General features: G+C 39.5%; 1 protein-coding gene across 1 annotated transcript; it reads left to right on the top strand.

Moving 5' to 3' along the window:
* The first annotated feature begins 957 nt into the window (after positions 1 to 957).
* Positions 958 to 15,699, top strand: LOC133531706 (uncharacterized). The gene is made up of 2 exons (XM_061870079.1): positions 958 to 9,074; positions 12,838 to 15,699. The coding sequence occupies exon 2, from the start codon at positions 14,053 to 14,055 to the stop codon at positions 15,574 to 15,576; it is 1,524 nt and encodes a 507-aa protein (XP_061726063.1). The 5' UTR covers positions 958 to 9,074; positions 12,838 to 14,052; the 3' UTR covers positions 15,577 to 15,699.
* The last annotated feature ends 1,411 nt before the right edge of the window (positions 15,700 to 17,110 follow it).

A 17,110-nucleotide genomic window follows, 5' to 3' on the forward strand; every position in this document is an offset into this window, starting at 1 on the left:
CTCCTGACTCCATCATGAGACCCTGGGCCTCATCTAGATCGATGGTGTTCATCAGGGCAAATCTATTGAGGCCAAACACGATGGAGTTATGATGAGTAGATTAGGAGTTCTGGTGACCAGCTCCTGACTCCATCATGAGACCCTGGACCTCATCTAGATTGATGGTGCTCGTCAGGGCAACTCTATTGAACCCAAACACGATGGAGTTATGATGAGTAGATTAGGAGTTCTAGTGACCAGCTCCTGACTCCATCATGAGACCCTGGACCTCATCTAGATTGAAGGTGCTCATCAGGGAAACTCTGTTGAGCCCAAACACGATGGAATTATAATGAGTAGATTAGGAGTTCTAGTGACCAACTCCTGACTCCATCATGAGACCCTGGACCTCATCTAGATCGATGGTGTTCGTCAGGGCAAATCTTTTGAGCCCAAACATGATGGGATTATAATTAGTAGATTAGGAGTTCTGGTGACCAACTCCTGACTCCATCATGAGAACTTGGACTTCATCCGGGTCAAAAATAATAATGCAAACCCTAACGTAATTTCAAGTGAAAATGCGTTTTTCAGAAAATCGCAGCCAAATAACACTAGACCTTACTCATAGTGTTGTGTTCCTGCCGGTGAGTAAGGTTGCCAGAGCTCAACGAGGGGCGGGAGGGGGTTAGGGTCGGCAACGCGCATGTAACTCCTCTGGAGTTGCAGGCGTACATATGCGGGCCGTATGCTTGTTTGCCACCGACTTAGTATTAAAAAAAAAGTAACACTGAAAATCCATCAATAAGCGAGTCTGTTAGGCATACTGTAAAAAATGAACTTTTATTAAGATTTTCTAATCGCAGTATATAGCACTTCTCGGAACTCCGTAGCTGATTACGATCGCAACGAATGCCTGACAATCGAGCACAGGTCCGTCCTCTAAGCGCGCTCCGCGCGGACTGAGAGCGGGGCGTCGCTGCTGCGTGATTTATACGTGTTTTAAAAAAATATAAATTTACGGCAATGTAGGTCCCATAGTTACGATTTTTTTTTTATAGGTTAACATAAAGTTACAGTTTGCTATAATATTATTTTTAAAGCAAAATATGCGTACAATTTGCGGAAATAAAATATAATAAAACCCTGTTTTCGCCAAAAAAATGAAGAAAACTCGGAAGGTATTTTATCAGTTTTTTCAAATGAATCTTCGATTGTTAATCATTCCAGCCCCTCGTACGAGATATGTTGAATCAAATTGTAGTCATTCATGTACCAAATGATTCTTGTTTATAGCAAAATTGAGAACCGAAACGCCACATCTCACTGCAAAATTTGGAAAAGACTCCCAAAAAACCTCATTAAAAAAGAGGTTTAAAAGAGAAAATGAAAATTTGAACTGTTGGAGCCCCTAGTTTAGGAAACGATTATTTAAGTACGTTATCAGTTTTTGAATAAATACTAATAGTTACGTCGTAATCTTGAATGAAAAAGGAAGCATTTTACAAAATACGCTCGTCTGTAGGAATAAGGACTCTTAAGTGTTTTCAACTTTTGCAAGTGATACCTATATTTTGTTATGTATACCTAAGCATGTAATAACATTATAAGCATATGGGGAAGTGTTAATTTTTACATATGGTATTGTTGGTATGCTCATAATGTGTCACTCGCGTTTTGCATGCTGGTAACTCTCTCTCCCCTTTCAAGATGCTGAACTGTGAGCATCTATATTTTTCTCTCCATGTACATTAAAATTATTCAAGTTAATTGTAGTCATCCGTTGTTTTTTCTATGTGGTGTGTGGAGTTAGGAGGAACGTCTTAACTTAAACTAGGCACTCAGACAGCCAAAGCTTTTGTCTTATTTCAACCAAAACTTATATCTCTAAACATCTACATGGTTAATATAAAATTATATCTGAAAAATGAAGTGACGAAATATAATTGATGATCAAACGAACTTCTTGAAGTGAAGTTCGATCGATATTATATGAGTCACTTCATTTGAAGATATAATATAAGGTCCCACCCACCCTAGAACCCTGATATAAGTTTTGGTTCTTGCCTTCTCTAAAAATAATAAAGAGCGCAGCGGTCGCCGCACGCAGGTAACCAGTAAGCGGAAGTGGGTGGAAGTTGGTTTTCACAGTTTTAATTAAAATAGTTACTCTTAAATCTGCGAAGAAATTCAAAGGTGTATGTGAAGTCCCCAATCCGCATTGGGCTAGCGTGGGGACTATAGCCCGAGCCCTCTCGCACATGAGAGGAGGCCTGTGCCCAGCAGTGGGACGTATATAGGCTGAATTATTATTATTATTATTAGTTACTCTTAAATGTGTGCGATGCTATCTGTACAATAGGGAAACTACATGGTTAATATAAAATTATATCTTCAAATGAAGTGACTCATATAATTAATAATCAAACGAACTTACCTGTGAAGTTTGATTACAATTATGCGAGTATCCAAATCCAAGACAACAAATATAATTTACTAGCAGCAGTACACGTTATCGTGCAGTCCAAGTCACACATTTTAGAGATTATAGTATTTAAAAAACAAGTTCGCGCTGTCCCTCTCACTCGCTACGCTGCGTTCCTACTTCAACATCGCTCCTCCAGTACTCATTATTTCAGAGTTATTTTTGTGTTATTAACAGAGACTATTTTATTTTCATTTTTGGGGATGGGGGGCGGGTCTTTGTTGTCTTGGATTTGGATACTCGCATAATTGTAATCAAACTTCACAGGTAAGTTCGTTTGATTATTAATTATACTTCGTATCCAAATCCAAGACAACAAATATAATTTACTAGCAGATGTTCAGAGCTTTGTATTTAAATTCAAATCCTGAATGCGAAAATAAAATAAAATATCGATATCAAATCAGTATGATGAACATACTGATATTATTGATTTTGACTAAAGAGAACGACGTACCACCTAGAAGTTATTAATTTATATCCAATTTAAATAATTATTTATGTATCCACATAGTATAAATGTAAAATGTATGTATAGCATAATAAAATTAAGGAGTGAAATTGCTCTTGGTATTTCATTTCGTTAATATTAAAAAAGTATAAAACTTTCTTTGATTTCACTGTAGTATATTGATAAAGTTGTATATATCTTAATATTCACAAGGTACAACTATTTTTATGTCATTTACAAGCCAGGACGCCATTAAGTGTAAATGTGTTTTCAAGCTTTAGTTGGCTCTAAATAAGTTTTAGAAGGGCATTTTCTGTCTGTAACCATATAAACAAACCATTTTGTATAATTTAGAATTTACCAACCATTCTCTGGATGTAATTACAACGGAGACAAACAAGCATACGGCCTGCCTGATGGTAAACAATCACCGTAGCCTATGAATGCCCGCTACTGCAGAGGTATATTACATGCGCGTTACTGACCCTAAAATATAATCTAATTTTATGTTATGACACTTTAAAGTTAATTTTGAATACAGCAATCAATACTTTCCTCGGTAAATAGCCTTTGAGTGAGGTAGATAAAGGAGAATTTTCTTCATTGTAAAGCTACCATAAATATCAAGGCTATATGTAAGTACTTTAAAACTAAGTCTGGACAATTACTAGTAGAGTATCCTGTAGGTATTAAGTATTTGAAACTTATCACTATAGACTAATTTTAGTTATTACCACAGATCAAGAAATAGTAATATGATATTATTTATAACTAAATAGCTAATCTCATCTGCTTATGCGTATCTGAACGATGATGGCTACTACGCTAACAACTGGCAAGGAACTTTTAGGTAGATTATGTGTTGAGTTATGATATATTTGTGAACAAAATATCTGGCATGACTTGTAACTTGTACTTCATTTTAAGGAGTAACATTTTTTAACGTTACCTACAATAAAACTGTACAGTGTGCATTGCGACGAAAAATGAAAACTATTTAAGCTTTCTTTTACAGCAAGACAATATGACAACCCGAGCATTTACATTTCAGACAATAATAATGTTATTGTTAAAGGATTTCAACCCTTTATTGCGATTATTAATCTAGCTACTTAGCGCAAGCGACTGCAACACGTGGCAGCATAACTCTAGTTGCATGGTTGCACAATTTGCAGCACTTATTTCGCGTCGCGGGATAGTGCATCAACGGCGGTTCACCTCTTGTTTGATGCGGCGATGTTCCCCTGAAGTTTGGAGCTGAGAATCCGTAAGTAAATTGTACCGGATTTATTACATTAGGCTCGTTGATATGGTATATTCTTGACAGCATATCAAAGCTGACGTTTGAAGTTATTAGGAGTATATAACAGCGTGATATGAGTACGAATCATAAATTTGGGTTAAAGGGTTTACAGATATATTTTTTCCTATATGTTGTTTACATACAGCATTTCTTTGTCTGTAAGGGCAATGACATTGCGTACATTTTGTTTAAGGTATTTTAGGCCGCATTAACACCTATTAAATTACCTCAGCGTAACAAGAACCTCCTTTATATTTCATTATTTTCCTGTAAACTTTAGCTCAACCTTAAATATTTTTGCTCTTTAGTCCCTTATATTTACATGCGTAAAGCTACTTCCAATACTATTAAAGTCTTCAATCATTACATTGGCATCAACACTGTTATAGTAGAGCAACGTTATATATCTTTAACGATATCATTTTGAGATATGTATAATGACCGACTGTAGACCGAAGAGCGAAGTGACCGAAGAGCGTAGCGACCGAAGTGCGAAGCGACCGAAGAGCGAAGCGACCAAAAGGAGCAAAGCAACCGAAGAACCAAATGACCGAAGCATTATAACCTCGACACTTAAAATGAAGCACATATAGCCTCGACGCTGCGGAAATGGAGGCCTCGATACGATTATTGTGGAATTGTATAGTATATATAACTTAAAGTGCGGCATATATCTTCGTCACTGCGACAGCGGACCCCTTGACACAATTATTGTGGAGTAATGATAGCATCCTCACTATGACGTGGGGCAAACTTAGCCTCAACACTACGACAGCAGAGCCCTCGACACAATGATTGTGGAGTAATAATAGCCTCCTCACTATTAAAGTGGGGTACATATAGCCTCGACGCTGTGAAAGCGGAGCCCTCGACACAATATTGTGGAGTAATGATAGCCTCTTCACTATTAAAGTGGGGCAAATATGGCTTCAACGCTGTGAAAGCAGAGCCCTCGACACAATGACTGTGGAGTAATGATAGCCTCTTCACTATTAAAGTGGGGCAAATATAGCTTCGACGCTGTGAAAGCGGAGCACTCGACACAATGGTTGTGGAGTAATGATAGCCTCATCACTATTAAAGTGGGGCAAATATAGCTTCAACGCTGTTAAAGCGGAGCCCTCGACACAGTGATTGTGGAGTAATGATAGCCTCATCACTATTAAAGTGGGGCAAATATAGCTTCGACGCTGTTAAAGCGGAGCCCTCGACACAATGGTTGTGGAGTAATGATAGCCTCATCACTATTAAAGTGGGGCAAATATAGCTTCAACGCTGTTAAAGCGGAGCCCTCGACACAATGATTGTGGAGAAATGATAGCCTCTTCACTATTAAAGTGGGGCAAATATAGCTTCGACGCTGTTAAAGCGGAGCCCTCGACACAATGGTTGTGGAGTAATGATAGCCTCATCACTATTAAAGTGGGGCAAATATAGCTTCGACGCTGTTAAAGCGGAGCCCTCGACACAATGATTGTGGAGTAATGATAGCCTCATCACTATTAAAGTGGGGCAAATATAGCTTCAACGCTGTTAAAGCGGAGCCCTCGACACAATGATTGTGGAGTAATGATAGCCTCATCACTATTAAAGTGGGGCAAATATAGCTTCGACGCTGTGAAAGCGGAGCCCTCGACACAATGGTTGTGGAGTAATGATAGCCTCTTCACTATTAAAGTGGGGCAAATATAACCTCGACGCTGTGAAAGCGGAGCCCTCGACACAATGATTGTGGAGTAATGATAGCCTCTTCACTATTAAAGTGGGGCAAATATAGTACCATGTCGACATCTCATTTTTAAGAAAATATTTATTTAATATGTGTTTTAATTTTGAACTATTAATTAATGTGCATTATAAAATTACATTAAAACTTTAATCAACACAGTTAATACCGATTTTCTGTTTGATGAATATCTTGTTGCACAGTAAACCTAAGCTTCTAAGTACTCACGGAAAGGAGAATTATTATTAGACGGAGTCCACAATATTACACAAATCAAGTATATCTTTCCATAATATATTTCATTTTAAAATTATATTATATTATGTTAATCAAAGCTGTCTAATAATAACAAAGCGGGTAACTAACTGATGATCAAATTTAGGAGGCGACCACATCGATTGGACCCAAGACTCGACGATACCGCGATGTCCGATTAAAGCCTACTACCTAATCCGTCATGATCCATACGATAGATTCACTATGGCCCTCATATGGGGCATGGGGCGCACGGTATCGGAGCACGCATAGCACGTCCCGTTTGTATACGTCGATTAATGGCATTAAACACTTTAAACTGTCAGTCAGACTAAATAGTCTTCCAATGTCTTATAGATTGTGTATTGATTGACATTACTCCTGTATATTTATACCTATAGCTATCCTCATAAGACGCTCATTAAACTTGTCGGTACTGTGTATGTCATAGTCATAGTATCTTTATTCATGAACAATACAGAATTGTGTTTGAATATATGTACATAAAGTGAAAAACATGAGAAAAACAACAACAAAGAACCTACAAGTAAACAAATAAATATCAGTCTAAAAATACGGCAACATTTAAATACTAAATAATAACAAGAGAAACAATACTTAAGACTTAAACAACATTAAACACTTCATCTACCGTATAAAAACATCCTCTCAACAAAAACTGTTTCAATTTGTGTTTGAAGATATTATACTTTGAAATTGTTTTAAGCTCTTCAGGTAATTTGTTAAATAATTTAACAGCCTGGTGTCTTGTACAGTGCTCCTCTACTTTCGATAATGGACGGAAGTTAACTTTTATATTTTTGGTGCGCGACACTTTGCGCATCTCCTGTTCTTCATCAGTTTCAAATCTAGAGCTATGTTTAACGAGATCCGTGAGTAATATAAGCACATATAAACTAGGCACCGTAAGGATACCAAGTTTTTGAAAATATTGCCTGCAAGATGTCCTTTGTGGGATGCGAAACATGATTCTAATAGCTCTTTTTTGAGAAATAAGAGCTCGTGTACATTTGCATAATGACGCGTTTTGTTATCATTCATAGGCACTTATTACCAATCGGCAAGGATTACCATTGTTATCTGTTTTATTGTATGGTAGGGTAGATCGGACATGGTAAAAGCCGCTTTCGTGAAACGATTACCTAGTATATATTAACTTTATTCAGATATGGTTTGTATATTTAAATCTGTACGCGAAAGCATCTCGTAAAAAAAAATTGTGAGTGAACATTGCATTTTATGCAATCATAAAATGAAATCTAAATAATATTATATTAGTAAATAATACTATAATAGTACGTATTACAATTATTTAAAGTTCAAATTGTAATCTATTTGTAGCCCCATACTTATTTTTCCGTAATTTATTTATTCAAAAAAGAAGGTAGTTGTAGTAAATGATTTCGTATGAACGTAAAAATTACTTACTTCATTTCTTAGGTAATAAGTTTATTACGCTAAACGAATATACCTACAATTTCAAATTGAAAGTTTAACTGCCATGTAAGTATGGCAAACGAGACTAGACTTGCCGAGCTGAATAAACATCAATTTTTCGTTCGAGGGTACGGCGGTCGGCAGTTCAAATAATGTTTTGATTCTATACTTCTTATTCAGCGCACAATAAACATTAATCGAAACACAATTAGGTACACATATTTAGAGGAACACTATTTTGGCGAAAATACGTGTGACTCGGACTAACACAAAAACATGTAATGAGTACTGGAGGAGCGATGTTGAAGTAGGAACGCAGCGTAGCGAGTGAGAGGGACAGCGCGAACTTGTTTTTTAAATACTATAATCTCTAAAATGTGTGACTTGGACTGCACGATAACGTGTACTGCTGCTAGTAAATTATATTTGTTGTCTTGGATTTGGATACGAAGTATAATATTGATCGAACTTCACTTCAAGAAGTTCGTTTGATCATCAAGTATTACAAATTCAAATCGTTAAACTGTACATGTTTATTTCACCTATACAAATTATATTTACTTTTTTATTAATAAACTAATGTAAAATATCATATTTTGTGTACGCCATTATAGATGATTAAACGAACTTTCCTAAAGTGAAGTTCGATCACTATTATATGAGTCGCTTCATTCGAAGATATAATGTTTTAACAGGTAGTCCCTTAAACCTACAGACAACTAGCACGCTTTTAGAGTATTTCATTTGATTCAAAATCGGTATTAGTAGTTCCGGCGGCCGCCACCTGGGGGTGGGGCGCTGCCGTAGACTTCATTTTTTAGAGTCACGAACAAAACTTTATTTTTTGGGTCACCTAGGGATGGGTGGGTGATTATATTTATATCTTCGAATGAAGCGACTCATATAATAGTGATCGAACTTCACTTTAGGAAAGTTCGTTTAATCATCTATTATATTTCATCGCTTCATTCTCGATATAATGTTTTAACAGGTAGATGTTTAGAGTTGAAAGTTTTGTGAGATAATAAAAACTGTTTTTAATATTCCTTGTTTTTATTTTTATATACTTGTTTAACATGCCTAATAATCACAAAAATTATATTATATGCAGTTATGCACTACAGTTAACATTTAGGAATCTACATTGTCACTTACATTGGTTTCTGGGAAACAAATCGATCTAGCGAAATCATAATCATCAGTACAATTGATTATTGGTCGGTTGTAGAATTTGGCAAAGGTTTTAGAGGTGCTGGTCCAGCCAGCCGCCTTTCTGATCGTATCTAGGCTGATTCCAGCCGCAAAAGCCGTTGAAGTAGCGGAGTGGCGAGTACTATGAGCACCAAACACCGTGACATCCACACCACTTTCATGCAATACTTGTTTGATCCACCTACTTAGGGTTTGACTGCTAGCGGTAGGGATTGCAATCCGGTCCGGCGGATCCGGTAATCCGGCCGGATCCGGCACTTTTCAGGAGCTACCGGATCCGGTAAAAATCACCGGATCCGGACCGGATCCGGTATAATAAAAAAACGCCTAAATACAGCACGCGCTGTGCGTTTCAGATGAGGAAAAGGCAACGGATACGAGGTATGAAGTTGAACAGAACAAAAAACGAATGAAAAAGTTTAAATTTAGTAAGATAAAAATATATTTATTATGACGATGACTGGGAACAGAAGAGGATTTCTTCTTCTTTCATGTTGGTGGCACGAAATGACGATTACATAAATACTGTAATAAAAGGAAAATGAAAGGATGGAGATGCCATAGAAGGCATTTGTAATTTATGCATTTGTAAGATGCTTTATGTCGTATCATAATGTTGTGATAGGAGATTAACCGACTACAGTTGGGCTCATCAATATGTGTGAATGAAGAATATCTTGTTTCTCCACAATAAATAGGCAATACAATATTTTAGAATTCGAAAAGTAAGCAATATCTGTACCCCTAGTGTAAATTTATTCGATAGCGAAACGTGACGTACGCGTTTGCGTTAAGTCTCATTTTGTATGGGATTTAGAAACAGCCCACTTTAGTTTTCTCCGATATATGTATATATATATGATAAAATATAGATTCTTTTCTATTCAAATTTAAGAGAGAATCTTTTGTCTTTACAATTACATCCAATCTAATTCAATTCAATTCAATTCAATTCAATACATTTATTTCAGGTCAAATAGGCCCATATAGTTTGTTAGTAATTACATTATACTATATTAAATTACACATTTACATTAATTAGTCTTCCTACAACTAAGGTTAGTAAACACATGACATAACATATTATTTCTACATACAGTATATTGGCTTGCCTGTCAGTACATGTATCATATGGCAATGATTCATGTACTGACAGTCAAACCTTGACGCAAATACCCTCAGGATGATGTTAGAGCTGTCCCGCACCCTACGCGACAGGGATGTGCACCGCTTCCGCATTGTGGTGTAGAAACAGTCTACCCTAGCTTCAGCAAACATCCCCGATGCGCTGCAGTAGCGAGGCAGCCCCATCATCATCCTGAAGGCATTGTTGTACTGTACACGGAGAGCGTTGTACCGTTTCTGGGTATACGAGATCCACAGGCTGCTCGTGTAAAAAATTGTGCAAAAGGCTCTAAATAGAGTTACCTTAACTTCGGCAGAGCAACGAGCAAACCTGCGGGCCACCATATTTGCCCTAACAGACAACGCCCTCCGTTCTCGCTCTATATCGGCATCATCTTTCAAGTCAGAGGTTACCACATGGCCAAGATACTTAAAAGATTCTACCCTATCCAAAGGAGTACCATATAAGCGAATAGGCGGCACAGGTGGCAGGTGCTTACCTCTGACTTGAAAGACCATGCATTCGCTCTTTTTTACATTATATATTAGGCCATGGCTGCTAGCAAATTGCTCACAGATGCCAAGCAGCTGCCCAAGGCCACACGGAGAGGCACTCAACAGCACCATGTCGTCAGCGTAGCTTAAGTTGTTGAGACATACGTCATCAATGTGGCAGCCGACATGAGTGCTGCTGAGCTCCTCTATTAATGCATTTATATACAGGTTGAAGAGCTTGGGTGAGGAGACACCCCCTTGCCTCACCCCGCACTCCAACCTGTATGGATCCGAATATGCGTTTGACCATCTCACCACGTTGACCTGGTTAACATACCAGAACTTAAAAAGGTGGTAAAGTTCAGTAGGCATATCGATCTTTTTTAGTTTCTGCCATAATATATCATAATTAACCAGGTCGAACGCTTTAGAGAGGTCAAGAAAACACGCATACACAGCCGTGTTTCGATCCGTGTAATACCTGACAGTCTGCTTTAGGCACAAGATAGCTGTTTCGGTTGATAGGCCCGGTCTGAAACCGAATTGGTTGTGATGTAGATTTAGGTATTTGTCAAGCTGAGTGCTGAGCAGACTGTCAAGTACTTTAGCGATCACAGTTGCCAATGAAATCGGCCTATAGTTGTTTCTATCACTAATATCGCCATTTTTGTTTTTAACTATTGGCACAACTACAGTTTTCATGAGAGCATCCGGCAAGTGAGAATGACTTATGCAAAGGTTAAATAATAAGGCCAGTACTCTAGGTAGGTGAGAGCCAGCATACTTAAGGTGTTCTATGCTAAGGCCGTCGTGTCCAGGTGATTTTCCCCGAGCCATTGATTTAATTACTGCATGAACGTCTTTCGCATTAAATCGAGCTATAATTTCCTGCCCACGCGGCCATTCATCACCATTTGACGGCATTGCCACCAAAGGTGACGATACAGTGAAATGAGATTTAAATATGCTGGCTATACTGTTATGATCGCTAATGCCATTAATACTTGCCGGAAGGCCAGGTTTGCCATTCAGCCTCTTAGTTGATTTCCAAAAGCTACGAAAATCCTGATTTCCATGATGACTTGCCAAGATGTCCATTTTTATTTGTTCGCTATGGTTTTGACACCACTTCAAACGCTGTTTAAAAACATTCCGACTACTTTGCATGTCATCATAAACACGTCCGGCTTTAGGTTTTCCATACCAAACCCAAGACTTAAATTTATCCCTAGCCTCCAAATGCGCCGCACGGACATTCCGACGGAGGACGGAATTTCCTTCAACTCCTGGTACATGCTACTCTACGTCTAGCCAATTCTTTATTTGATCTATGTAACTTTTCTTAGGGAGTCCCTTTCCGCGATGGTTTTCAATCATACATTCTATTATTTTTCGCATGAGATCGTCGTGTCGTGTGTTGTTCCTTATAATTTGACCAATATACTTTTCAATAAATTAAAAAAAGTACAATTTTTTAAGTCATACAGTCTACTACTTTTTCGGACAAATAAATTAGAGCAAGATAATACTAGAGCGCATTTAATATCATAATTGGTTAAAAGTAAAATATCTTCAATAAAAGTAATAAATAATAGTAAGCGTAGGAGTTTAAAATAGAGTTCCGGTTACTCTGGTTATAATATTAGCGGAAAATCGTTGAGCATTAGACTTTTTGTTTGCCGCGATATCTATTGTCGAGTAGCAGTACTGAGAGTTCCGCTACTCGATGCTAGATGTCGACTACGAAAATAATAAGCGTTTTGGTACCAAAACTGATGTATGGAGTGAGCACTCTATGTACTTCTTACTTCTCTATGCTAGAATGGATGTCAACGTTAGTTTGTGAGGAAAGAGAAGAGTCGTGGAATGTATGGGCCCCAATACATTCCACGACTCTTCTCTTTCCGAACAGACTCTACAAAGAATTCAATCAAAGAACAGTTACGAAAACTTGTCCTTTCAAGGAGCTCCAATTCCCACCCCACATCCCATGAATCCCATCATGCTTTGGAAACTAATGAAATTTATAGTTGTAAACGAAAATTTGAGCACTTTAGAATGGTTAAATATAATAAATTACCGATTTAAAATTTTGTTTTTAAAATGATATTGACATTGTGACACTTTTTAATACCAAGTTCTATTTTATTATTATGAAGTTATTTATTAACTTCAAATTATAGATTTAGGAATACGTATTACGCAAAAAACTAGAAAAATATGTCATTTAATTAACTTTTATATCCCTATACCAAACCGGATCCGGTCCGGCCGGATCCGGCCGGATTACGGCCAAAATCCGTCCGGATCCGGCCGGATTGAAAATCAATCCGGTTTGCAATCCCTAGCTAGCGGCCTTGTGAGGTCGCTTATATGTCAGGAAAAGCGTTCCCGTGCTACTAACCCTTAAATTTTTCGTGACAAAAATATAATCCTTAAGGGTCGTAGCTGGGCAGATACTTAATTTTTCTCGGAAAAATGGCAAATTTAATATGGGTTGTTCTCGGCCTACAGCGGAAGTTTTAATTATGTCGATTATGGCAATTTTTATTCCACCTGGAATTTCTGTAATATTTTCTAGTTTTATGAGTGACAGGGTTTGCACTCTGTAATAATAATAATAATAACCAGGCGTTCGCGGGGACGGATATCAGGCCCCGCGACTACATGGCCAATGTCACAGAGCGCATCGACTTTCTAAAGCAGAAAGTCTATGCATGGGCAAACCGTATTCGCCGCTACAGAGAGCGTGTGGACCGATTCCAGCAGAATCGTCTTTTTCAAAGTGACCAAAGGAAGGTATACAGAAGGTGGGAGAAAACCGACCCTCATGTGTCCGACGTGCGGCTGCCGGATGCCACTGCCATGACTGATTTCTGGCGTAGCATCTGGTCGGTGCCCGTTGAACACACGGAGGGCGAGTGGATAAACGTTGTCGAACGTGAGTGCGAGAATATCGAACCTATGGGGGCTATCACCATCAGCCCCGATGACGTAAGTTGTGCCATCCGTACGGTTCAGAACTGGAAAAGTCCTGGACTAGACGGATTGCACAACTTCTGGCTAAAATGGTTTCGGTGCTCGCACTCACGGTTGGCAACGCAGTTCCAACAAGCCCTCGAGCTTGGTTCCCTCCCTCCTTCCCTAAAAACTGGAGTAACCTTCCTGCTCTACAAGTCCGGTAGTATCACGGAAGCGAAGAACTACAGACCCATCACGTGCTTGCCTACACTTTACAAGCTCCTTACATCCACTTACAGGCCTATGATTCGGTGCCTCACTCATGGCTGGGGAGGGTCTTAGAGCTGTATAAAGTTGATACAGCTTTAAGAGCCTTCCTAAGCGCGTGTATGAGGCAGTGGACCACAGTCCTTCGTCAGGCGGGGATGACCACCCTGGCCCGCACGATTTTATAAGGATTGAGCGAGGAATATTCCAGGGTGATAGTCTGAGTCCCCTGTGGTTCTGCCTAGCTCTGAATCCCCTCAGCACCCTGCTGAAGGATTCGGGACTAGGTTGCCGGCTTCGGAGAGAGGGTGAAATCGTTTTCTCACCTTCTGTACATGGATGACCTCAAATTATTTGCACCAAATAGCCAAGACTTGTTGGAGCTACTGAAAACCACCGAAGTCTTCAGTAGTGCCATCAACATGGAGTTTGGTGTCGATAAATGTGCAGTTATGCATGTACAGCGGGGGAAGGTTGTAAATTCAACAAATTTACAATTTTCTGAGGCAATGGCTTTCAGATCTATCTCTGAATCAGAAACCTACAAATACCTTGGTATGTCACAGTCGTTGGGTATTGAGGATGAGGGTATTAGACAGTCGGTGAAGGAACGCTTTTTCAGTCGGCTCACAAAAGTCCTTAACAGTCTTTTGTCAGGAGGCAACAAAGTGCGCGCCTTCAACGCCTGGGTAATGCCCCTGCTCACATACTCCTTTGGCATACTAAGGTGGACTCAGACCGAGCTGGACGCCCTGGATCGGAGGGTCCGACTACTGCTAACCACACACCGTATGCTACACCCACGCTCGTCAGTTATGAGATTGTACATCCCACGGAAGTGTGGAGGTCGAGGCTTCCTAAACGCCAAAGATCTCCACAACCGCGAGGTGTGCAATCTCAGGAATTATTTCCTTAACAAAGAGTGTGGGATGCATCGTGATGTGGTGGCAGTAGACAGGAACCTCACGCCGCTCTCCTTGGCAAACGAGAACTGGCGCAAACCTGTGGTACTAAGTACTGCGGATCGCAAGGCGGCATGGGAGAGTAAGGTGCTACACGGGCGGTTCTACAAGGCCCTCACGGGACCCGACGTGGACCTGCTCGCGTCGGTGAACTGGTTACGATTCGGGGACCTCTTCGGAGAAACCGAGGGTTTTGCCTGTGCAATTGCGGAAGTGATGATGACGAACAACTATCGGAAATATATCCTGAAAGACGGTACGCTCGACATTTGTCGGGCATGCCGCCGTCCCGGAGAGTCACTCAGGCATATAATTTCCGGTTGTTCTCATCTTGCTAACGGCGAGTACTTGCACAGACATAATCTCGTAGCCAGGATTATTCACCAGCAACTTGCTCTTCTATACGGCCTTGTGGACCGCGAAGTACCGTACTACAAGTACTCACCTGCGCCAGTTCTCGAAAATGGTCGTGCCACGCTCTATTGGGATCGATCTATCACTGACAGGACTATTGTAGCCAATAAGCCTGACATCGTGATAATAGATCGATCGCAACGCCGGGCCGTGCTCGTCGACATCACCATCCCCCATGATGAGAATCTCGTGAAAGCCGAGAAGGACAAGTCCAGTAAGTACCTAGACTTGGCTCACGAGATAACCGCCATGTGGGATGTTGATTCGACGATCATTGTCCCGATAGTCGTTTCAGCGAATGGTCTCATAGCGAAGAGTCTCGACCAACACCTTGAGAGACTCTCGCTAGGTGGTTGGATCAGGGGTCAGATGCAGAAGGCGGTGATCTTGGACACGGCGCGGATAGTCCGCCGCCCGGTTCCTCTCTCTGCGGCCCTGACCACCGGCAGCTTGGGCCCTGCCCCGCTGCTGGCGGCACCCTAGCTTAGGTTTTTTATAATGTGTTTATATGTATTTTGTATTATTTTTGTATGATTTGTTGTATTTTACTTTTATATTCATATTATAAAATGCCTAATCTAAGACACAAGATAAATAAAGAGATAATAATAATATAATAATGAAAAGTTTATTTGCAGAAAAGGGTAGTGTACATGTCTTAGTGTAAATAAAATAGTTTCACCTTTCCCAGCTGTATGCAAACAGCATGCAAATACATTGTGAAGTTATAATACATTAAATAAGCACATTCTTAATTTACCTTAATTTAACATTAAATAATACATAACAATGGACAATTTGACAACTAGAGAAATTATTTACATATATGTATACAAAATTAGAGTAATAATCTTCAGGTTCACGTTTTCTTTACCTTCACTTTTTGCTTCGTGAAATTTCACATCTCTTGACATGATAACTTGTCGTTGTTTTGGCATCCATACTCTGTAACCCTTGCGATCTCTAGGATAGCCTACAAAGATTCCTTCCAGGCTTCTTGGTGCGTACTTATCTTTCCCGGTTGACTTGTCCAAGACGTGTACCTTAGATCTAAACTTGTGTAAGTAGTCTAACTTGACAGGTCGTTCAAACCATTTCTCAAAAGGTATCTCACCTTCAAGACTTCTGGTCGGACAACGATTTCTTACATGGCAAGCTGTTGCTACAGCATCTGCCCAGAAACCCGGAGAAAGTCCTGACGAAATCAGCATACATCTCGCCATTTCTAACAAGGTCCTGTTTTTTCTTTCCGCGACCGAGTTCAGCTGGGGTACTCCAGCAATTGTCAATCTTCTTGCTATTCCTTCTTTCTTCAGGAACTCGTCGAAATCCCGATAACAGTATTCGCCTCCGTTATCTGTATGAAGATAAGTTATTTTACGTCTGAATAGATTCTCTACGTGATTTTTATATACCTTGAATGTAGTGAAGACTTCACTTTTCTTACTAAGAAAATATACTTCACACCATCTCGTATGATCGTCGATAAAGGTTACGAAATATTTCGCTCCATTTATTGACGTATGCCGCATGGGTCCTACGAGGTCAGAATGTATGATTCTCAACTTTTCATCGCATGGCCCACTCGATCTAGAAAAAGGCAACCTACTCATTTTTCCTTTCGCACAAATATCACAATCGTACAACTCGGCTACATCTGTCATCTTTAAGTTCATGCCAGATTTGTTTAAGACTCGGACAAGATCTTTCGCATTTAAGTGACCTAAATACTCATGCCACGACCATACGTCAACCTTTCGCTCAGAAATCGCTGACACTCCATCACAATGTTCCTCGACGTAATATAGATTACCTTTACGATTCGCGACAAGTTTAGTGTTACCATAGCTATCTTGAACACTAGCTATGTTTTTCTTGAACGTAACACTATACCCTTGATCAGTAATTTTAGCTACTGAAATTAGGTTACATCGCAAATCAGGAACAAATAGAGTATTTGGCAGTTGCACTTCAGTTTTAGAACCATTATTACATGAAGAAAATCTTACTGTCCCCT

This window comes from Cydia pomonella, chromosome 25, assembly GCF_033807575.1.
Source record: "Cydia pomonella isolate Wapato2018A chromosome 25, ilCydPomo1, whole genome shotgun sequence".
Lineage (NCBI taxonomy): Eukaryota > Metazoa > Arthropoda > Insecta > Lepidoptera > Tortricidae > Cydia > Cydia pomonella.

What these genes read in the sequence shown, in the direction of transcription:
- LOC133531706 (XM_061870079.1), top strand. Translation starts at nt 14,053, where the DNA reads ATGGATGACCTCAAATTATTTGCACCAAATAGCCAAGACTTGTTGGAG.